The sequence below is a fragment of the Sphaeroforma arctica genome (genome assembly GCF_001186125.1).
Source record: "Sphaeroforma arctica JP610 unplaced genomic scaffold supercont1.2035, whole genome shotgun sequence".
Lineage (NCBI taxonomy): Eukaryota > Ichthyosporea > Ichthyophonida > Sphaeroforma > Sphaeroforma arctica.
The window spans coordinates 1-9177 of NW_014038523.1; the positions used below are offsets into that span (position 1 = coordinate 1).

At 40.0% G+C, this 9177-nt stretch overlaps 3 protein-coding genes across 3 annotated transcripts; 2 read left to right on the forward strand and 1 right to left on the reverse strand.

Annotated features, from left to right (window-relative positions):
- Positions 1 to 465: 465 nt before the first annotated feature.
- SARC_12046 (hypothetical protein) lies at positions 466 to 2474 on the reverse strand. The gene has a single exon (XM_014293853.1). The coding sequence runs from the start codon at positions 2279 to 2281 to the stop codon at positions 767 to 769; it is 1515 nt and encodes a 504-aa protein (XP_014149328.1). The 5' UTR covers positions 2282 to 2474; the 3' UTR covers positions 466 to 766.
- Positions 2475 to 6630: 4156 nt separating this feature from the next.
- On the forward strand, positions 6631 to 7260 carry SARC_12047 (hypothetical protein; the record flags this gene model as incomplete). The annotated part of the gene is made up of 1 exon (XM_014293854.1): positions 6631 to 7260. One exon carries the CDS (start codon positions 6631 to 6633, stop codon positions 7258 to 7260), a length of 630 nt encoding a protein of 209 aa, XP_014149329.1.
- A 159-nt stretch (positions 7261 to 7419) lies between these two features.
- SARC_12048 (hypothetical protein) lies at positions 7420 to 7704 on the forward strand (the record flags this gene model as incomplete). Its single annotated transcript, XM_014293855.1, has 1 exon — positions 7420 to 7704. A coding segment is annotated over one exon (285 nt), but the record flags the coding sequence as incomplete, so codon positions are not given.
- Positions 7705 to 9177: the final 1473 nt, after the last annotated feature.

Below are 9177 nucleotides of genomic sequence, written 5' to 3' on the forward strand. Positions count from 1 at the left end.
GTATATATATATATATTATATGTGTGTGTATATATATATATATATATATATATATATATATATATATATATATATATATGTATGTATATATAAATAGTTATAGATATAGATATAGAGATATATGTAAATATATATGTATATGTATATATAGATATAGATATATATATACATATATAGGGGAACTAGTTTAAGATCTACAAACAGGTTTTCAGCACAATGGAGCACAAGAGCATATGGGGACTGTGTGTATGCACAAATGACACATTGTGTTCTGATCGACTTGATTCCCTTGACCTGTACTGCGTTGTAGAGTAGCAATATACTCTACACACTTCATAGTTGATATTTTATCAACTGGACTATATAAATCCATTGCATGCTTGTAGGTTTGGAACCGTACTCAGGAAGCATCTCATGTCATTAATAGCTTTCATTAAAGCACAGAATATCCGACACGTTCTTATTGGGCTACACCAATTTATTTACCGTCAACAGATAGCCCCTTGCGAAATCGTAGATGCGAGACGTGGCTTGAATCTATTAATTATCACTCACCATTTAGTGTTAGTTTAAGCCTCTTCCATATATACCATTACGATTCCAATCACCATACACGTGTACTTCATTCTATATCATCAGTCTTCGTTATCACTCCCTCCCCACCGGTAATACTTGAGGCTTCTCTAAACATAGAAGTCCTTCAGACCTTAATCAGAAAAGGGGTTTTGCCGATTACATCTCAAGAATCGCGAATAAAAGTACCATACTATAGGTGCTCCGCGAAGGCGCTTTCTTCCCAACTCGACATAAGAGGGTCGCCCATAGGATCGAAAGCGAAGTCGGCATCATCTATATGCGCTTGAAAGAAAAAACTCGACTCATCTTCCGAAGAATCAAGATTATTACCAGTTTCCATGCATGCCGACTCAACTGAACTAGCGCTGTCCGTATCTTGTAAACTAATCAATCGTTCTAGGCGTTCATGCTGATCCATAGATGCCTCGGAGCTTGAAGAAGCCATTGATAGTTCAAGCGTATTCTGAGACGTCGATGTAACATCCAAATTCAGAGGATCAGGTAGGAGATCCGACCTCAGCTCACTAAGAAATAGCTCACCCATAGTAAGCGAGGCACATGATGTGTACCTTTTAACATCAACGCTTGTATCGTTTAGCTCCTGTGCAGCTTTGACGGTGTACGAGGTTTCGGTCGGCACAATTGGTAGGGTGTTATCGGGGCGGCCGAGTAAGACACTCACATCGATTGCTGATGTACGTGGTGTGAGTAGAGTATTTGATGATTCGCGAAGCAAATATTGAGAGCTCGACAATTCTCGCGCAAGGCCCACATCGCCTGTTGCGTAAGATGAAACCAATTTGTTTATATCATTGGGCAAAGTCTGTGCTGGCAAGCGCTTTTGTACTCTCTTGTGCTGTGTTTTGCCCGTGCTTCCACTGTTCGTACTTTGTACACCCGCACTTGGGCGCGAGATTGTTTGATGATGTAGCGCATTATTTAGCGACTTGATAGCAACGGAGGTGGATGAGGCTGTTGCAACGCTTCCGGAAACGCCGCTTGCTTTCGGACTAACACACGGAATATTGTGCGGTAAGCCTATAACGCTGTTACCACTATTGCTACTCTTGCGTGCTTGGCGTGTGGTTGCTTTCACTTCTTTAAGATCCGGATCGCCCGCACAAAGCGTAAAGGTGTACTGTTGCGGGGGTTGTGTGTTACCGTGACAAATCGTCATGTTACCAATGGTGCGTTGAGAGCTGAAAGAATCAGTAGCACCCACACTGGTATTCGAAAGCGAGCGTGGCCGCTGCTGCTGCGTTGGCACATTATTGAATATGGCCTGATGCGTAGCTGCAAACAGTTGACTCGAGAGTACCGGGGTCTGGCTCATGCGGCGCCGCGGAGTAGAATTAACCTGTGCATTCGTGTGGGCGTGTGTGTGGGTGTTCCCCTGTCGCTGTTGAACAAAATGTGTTTGATTTCCGCCTCCATTCCGATAACTGCTGTTGGCGCCTAAATTGTGATCGAAGCTGTTACTGGACTGAGTGGATTCGGGCGGGAACGATTCTCCCAATCCATACGGAGACGATATGTTCCCGTCTTGGCCGAAGGAAGCTTTTCCTGCTAACCCTCCTTGGGCAATACTTATAGGTTGATTGATTGTGTTTTCGTTGAGTATTGTATTCGGGATCTCTACGAATCGCCCATGCCGAGAGTCAGACAAAGGCTGGTATGCGTGATAGCTATATTTTAATTCCTTCATTCTAACAATTTGATATACGGATGTGATATGCCAATGGCTATGTAAGTCAACTCTGATTTGTATCTCACCTCTTCTACCTGTGATAGAATCGTATGAATTCAATTATCTACGAAAGTTATCGGCAGCAGATCAAGCCTTATTACATTGAATACTGATATATTTATGGTAGGTCTCCATACCTGGTACCTTTTGTTGATTGTAAAGCGAATTGCAAATAAAATAAATATAAACAAACGTATAGTGTTGTCCTTTATATATAAACCAAATTGAGACCACAAATGTAAATAAACAAACTTTACTTCACTTCTTGTGCATCTGTATTGTTTTTCAACATAAATATTGGTCTTTTTTTAAATAAAATAAAATAAATAAAGCCTGTATTTACTCCATATTAACCATTAACCTCCGGTAGTTTCTGTATTCTGTAATCCAAGCTCTGCGCTTCTTTACCAGAGGCTGGTCTGATTCGTAGAGAAAAATCCAACACGCTTGGGTTTAGTGTCGGCGTTAATAATCAACCCAATGATAATCTGTATATATGTGAACAGGACCTTTCACGTTGTAATGGTTGGCCAATTTGTGTGATGAGGGAGTAATTCCACGAATGTATTTGCATTCATCAGTGCAGCATAATCACTGACCCTGTAAATTAATCATACATATTTTCAATACAAAATGCTTTTCTTATTTCTATATTTGTTTCTTTGTTCTATTTTTTGTCTATTTCAAAAACAAAACAAAAGTATTCTTTTTTTCAGAAGGTTATGTTTTTATTTATTTATTTATTTTAGTTCCTTGGTCACTGAATCACTAAAATCACTGGTGCAGTGAAGGACTGGTGGTGGGTAAAAAAATAAATATTTGAAATAATACGTGATTTTGCTATTTATAAGAATATGTATGCCCAGTTGCTCACACACTCCCCCCCACCCACCCACCCCCAAGGCCCCCACTGGCGCCCCACTGCCCCACACCTGAAAAATATGAGAATAGTGCAGCTGCACAAGAAATTCAAGAAAAAAAATTCAAAAGTCGGATGATTTGATAAATAATATCAGGAATTTCCTATTATGATCCATAAAAGGAAATTAGCAGATATTCAAACCTAATCTATTAGTCAAGACCGTCATACCATACTCCTAAAAATACTGATTTCACAATAAAACCATCATCCAAAAATAATTCAAAGAGATGTTTCACTCTCTCAGTTTCGGGCTGGCGCCTACTAGCAGCCACTAGCGTCTACTCTACTAGTAGTAGCTATAGTTTATACTCTACAGAGTACAGACTACAGAGTACAATGCATAGGCCATAGGCATAGTGCAATAGCATAGTGCTATAGGCCCATAGCCCATAGTTGCCTAGGCGCTCATAGTGACCTAAGCTCATTACTTTATGCATTCTGAATAAAAAAATTCATGTTCTATATACTTTAAAATGGTTATGTAGCTCAAATATGCCAAACGAAATTTCAAAAACTGCACTTCGAATGTGCACCTAAAATGCACGAAATGGACTATATTGAGAATATCGACCAATCATAAGCTCGCCATGATTTTGATGACTGTCGAATTTGACGCGCTCAACAGGGCAACTGGGGACAAATCTGCAGACCTAGAAATTACACCCCATCTAAATACATAGGACCATGTATGCAATAAAAATTGAACTTCAACGCTTATAACGGCAGGTAATAAAAGTTATAACGGTTAGCGCATTGAGCTTAGGCACATACTGTCAAACACTCTGACACAGGGCTACAGTCTACACTCCACAGACCACACGCCCCAGGCCGGGGGCTGTGGGGTACTGGCCTACTGGGTACATTCTAATTAAATAGAGCTACATACAGCTACAAACGTCAAAACACTAGAGACCTATTTACAGGCTACAGGATACGGACTACGCTTACAGAATACAACCTCCCTCTCTCGAGCGAGGACAGTTCTCTCTCGAGTCTCGTCTTCTTCTTGTGCTAGTAGTCGAAAGAGTAGCCGCACTGCCTCCTACTACTAGTAGTAGCATACTTACAGCCCAGCACAGTGCACACAGGAAATTTCACATACATACTTCAAATGTTTTACACTTTTGTTTTTTTTTAAACCCCGCTAAACACAGACCGCACAGACATTACAGGCTACAGCACAGTGGATACACCCTCACTCTACTACTCTCTAAATACTACTCTCGAGTAGAGGAGAGGCACTACTAGCAGAGTAGTAAGTAGTTAGTAGAGATAATATTTACGGGCCATTGTTGAAGGGTGCAGGGCTGCAGGCCCCAGGCCCCAGGGCCCAGGACACTGTGTGTTTTTTTAAACATAGATATTTACGTACAGAGTCTTTTAGAGTATTTACAGACTTCTCTCCCGTAGCTCACCTATAATATTGTATTTTTATTTTTTAAAACGCAAATAAAAATAAATATGGCGAATAGTCGCTGCGTTTTACTTTTCTTTCTTCGAAGAAAAAATAAAAATCTTAGTGTTATATTTATTGTATTATATATATATATATATATATATATATATATATTTAAAAAGACAAATAGAACCAAATATATATATATATATATATATATTGAATACAATTTTTTATAGAACAAAAACGACAATAAAAAAGACATTATTTATCGCGGTGTCGAGGGAATCTTCTGAAATACGGTCAGAGACACGGGGTCTCGAAATGTGTCGTTATTTTTAAAACTCAATATCGTTTACATAATTGTCGCAATTATCTGAAATGTCAGGGACCAATTATGACTTCGTTCTGACCTTCTTTTCATCTTTTGGGACATTCCTTTTTCATTTTATCTTTATAAGCATCTGTGAGTCCTGAACTCCTGAGTTCTGACTCCTGGTGTAAATTATAAATAATTTATTTGTAAACTGACGATTTTTTATATTCCCCAATAAAATATATATAAAAATTTTCTCTAGAGTTTTGTTTTTTTTTAAATTGTCTCGCTCTCTCAGAAACTCAGACTTCAGACTTCAGAGATTAGTTCATAGTAGACATACTGAGGTCTGAGGGACTGAGACTGAGAGTCTGAGACAAACACACAAGAAAAAACGACGTGACTACTCTCTAGTCTCTAGTAGTAGAGAGAGTAGACTGCAGACTCTCGAGTCTCGAGAGAGACTCTTTCTCCCTCTCTCTCCAGTCTCTATACTCTCTAATCTCTAAAAAGAGTACAGAGTAATAGTGTAGAGTCAGTCGTGTGTCGACGACTCAAAGAAATTTAAAATATGTATTCTTTTTACAATAAATGCAATACATTTTCAGTCCTATAGCTTTTCAGGGTAGGCCGGCAGGGCAACAGGCCACACGGTTGCCTCAGGGTCTGAGACGTTAATACAAACAAAATTGGGTAAAGTAAATTGCGCCAGTCAAAATCATAGTCGTTTTACACCCGCGAGTAAAAATGTTAACCACAACTAATTTTTTTTGAATATGTGCTTGTTTTTGTTGTAGTAAAATATTTAAGTGATATTTTACGGGTTTAATTTATTTTTATCTTCTCAACTTCACCCTTCTTCTGTGAATCTGCTTTTAAGAAGAGTTCTTTTAGTGGACTGCCTTTATATCACTGAAACCTAACTGGGCGTCTTATTCTGATGGTACCTTGACTCCTTTGGAGTCTCTCTAGGAGTATGGGACTATGGGATTAACTGTTAACCTCTGAAGTCACTCAAGTCAGTAAACTTGTGAAATGTTTTGTGGACGACAGCGGCTTAGTAATCAGTAAACCCAATAAAAAATTTTCATTGGAGCAGTGTGAATACAGTACAGTGTACATACAGGCAAACAAAACAAAATGTGTCTTTATAGAAAACCTGGGTCCCAGAATATTTGTGTGACGTCTAATTCCCGGTCAAACATAGGGTTTCGGTCGTTTGGCAGTTTTAGGGGTTTTTTTAAACAAATTGATCCGTTTTACTACAAAATCGCCTATTAACCGGGTCAGAATTTTGGGGCAGGGCAGTTTTGTTTAAATGCGGAAATAGGCCAAGCATAATTTATCACTCGAGTCGGATAAATCACACACTTCTGATCAAATGTTGTTTTTACACCATGTTCATAGCACCAATACTTCACGAGTTATTAGCGTGCCCGTACCGAAGGGTAGGTCGGATTTGTGGTAGGTGAAAAACACGATTGTGACATGCTAGCAAGGTCAAAGAAGCATCCAGGTGTGCTATATATATCGCTTATAAGGTGTATGGTAGGGTCACATAAGCCCATGATAGCATAGAACAACGATGACAGGTGGTCACGTTGCGGAATGGTGTATTGACCATCGATTGATGCATGCATTGAATTGACTTTTATTCGGAGGTTAGTGGCGATATGACGGTCTGTGGTTGCATACCCCAGGATGTGTGCGACGAATGCATAGGCAATTTTAAACGAGGACGTTGTTCAGTGTGTAATAGCGCGTGCAAGAAGTCGAAGTGTGCTTGCAACGGTACGAATGGCGCTAGGAAACGTGGTCGTCGGAAGGGATTCACCAAGGTAGTAGGCGAGGTGCAGCGTACTTCATTAGGACGCATATCAGCTAAGAGAGCACGTTTAGATACTGCGGAGAGTATACGTGCGCTTGATACTCCATCACGTGCTAAGAGTGCGCCAAGTGAGACATACACACACTCTGAAAGTCAAAACTTTGCCACAATCAGTACGAATAGTAACGAACGTCTAAATAAAATAGTAGATATCTCACGGACATTTGGATGGAGTCGTAACAGTAGAAAGGCCTTGCCTAGTACAGAATTGCGCACTAACAACACTGAAATCCAAAGAACACATCCAAATGGCTGGAGTTGCATGTCTCAAATTGTGCTCATGGCTGCTACTCGTGTAGCAAACATAATATATCCAGCTGATGCAGATGCTTTGTTGCGTGACATCGCAAGCTCTCTCGGTGTGCAAGCAATCCATCTGAAGACGTTAATAAACTCCCTGGTGGGCGAGTATTGAACTGTCTTGTAGATGTGTATAATAGAGCCCCAAAAACTCTATACAAAAGAGGGTTGTACGGGCTGTACTAGTTGAAGCACTAACGAGGAAAGATTCGCCTGGTTCAATGCTTTCACAACAAAAATATTGTATCCTGGCCGATACTCTCTACCTAACGAAATGGATATATGGACACTGATATCTACGTTAACAAGCGCGAAGAAAGCAGCGGATGCTAAGCGGAAGACAGAGATAGCGCAAGCAGAGAAGGTGGCTCTGGCGATGGCAGCCGCTGCTGCGAGAGGTGAGGAGTACGTTCCCGCTGCAGGCAAGAAGGCGCGCAAGAAGCCTATAGCTTTTCCTAAACGGTATCAAACTGATATGGAAAGTATATTGGCAGACAAACCGGATATCAGGTGGCAGCAGGCTATACCTTTGATGAACTATACCTTTGATGAAAGAAAGGTACGCCAAAGAGGATGGAAGCCTGCCCGAAGACTTCCCAGAGGATGCACGCCTAAAACGTGGTGCCTCAAAATTTTGGGCTGTTGGTAGACGATTTTTTAGTTTAAAAAAAACGTTAGACGTTTAAATTTATGAGGTTAAGGGGGTTAAAAAAATATTTTATCTTGATGAGTTCCCTATGCAGAAATACTGTATTTATGTATTTATAATTTTGTATTTTTACTATTTTAAAAAAACCCCCCAAGCTCTACTAGAAAATTTGCGCCCGCCTAGCGCCCTCTCAGGCTCTCTCTCTACTAGAGAGAGGAGCGGCCTAGCCTCTCTCTCTATGTCGATAAATAAATATATAGTAGGTGGCTCTATTATATCTATGTATTGGTATTTGGGGTTTTTTTTAAATAAACAAGTGGTTTCAAGATTTCTCACATAGTTTTTGTTTGTTTGTTTTTATATATTGTTATAAAAAAAAACGTGATCCAACGCGCCGAACTCAGCACTGCCAAGTACCTGTGTCCCGTACCCGTTGGCGACTTGGCGCCAGGCCTGGGGACTGGTAAATATGAAGGCATGTTCATTTATTTGTAAATACGTAACCAACCGTTCATAATACGTAACGTGCAGAATATGATGCATTTGAATTTCGGCATAAATAATATTTCAAAATTTGTAGCCCATATTTCATAATATTGATGTCCCAAATATTTCATATCCATAAATCCCAATCTGCATTTTCCATATTTTGAGGTGTCGACAGTGCCTGACTTGACACTTCCTTATGCGGTAATACGACTGCGTGAAATCTGAAAACTATATGCATTTGTTTTATTGCGTATAGGGTATACTTTATACATAGTTAGCTACTATATTACTACTCTATTTTTGTGTAAATGGTGTTGGTGTATGATGAATTGGTTATGTTAGACTCTGATGTTGCACGATGGTTGTAGACTTGACCCAAGCCACTAAGGAGGAAGAGTCATGGGGCCTTAGAAGACCATACAATCTTTATATATTATCTCAAATTCTTCATCAGTACAAAGTTGAGGGCTGCAAACTCAACAGCGATGTTGTAACTCTGAAAACACTCTCGTTGTCCGGCAACATACCAATCCCGAACAAATAGAACAATGTATTCCGCTAGCCAGTTATAGAGGGGTTCAAGTCCTGGCATACAGCAATTGATGTCGATTCTGATGACCACACTAGTAATCCAACTGGCATCAAAATAATATGCGCGTATGATGCCCAAGACTCCGACGCGTATGCAGCCGAATACCAGTTATATGACTGTACTGGAGCTGTGTGCGTCATCTACTTCACAACATGAGATACATCAGCTCCTACATTCTTGGCCACTGTTAACGAAGGGAATGTCATCCATGCCACTAAAAATGACAGTTTGCATCCCCGGAAGCATTATCGGCATATTTTATAATACTATATACACATTTATAGTTATATACACACATATAT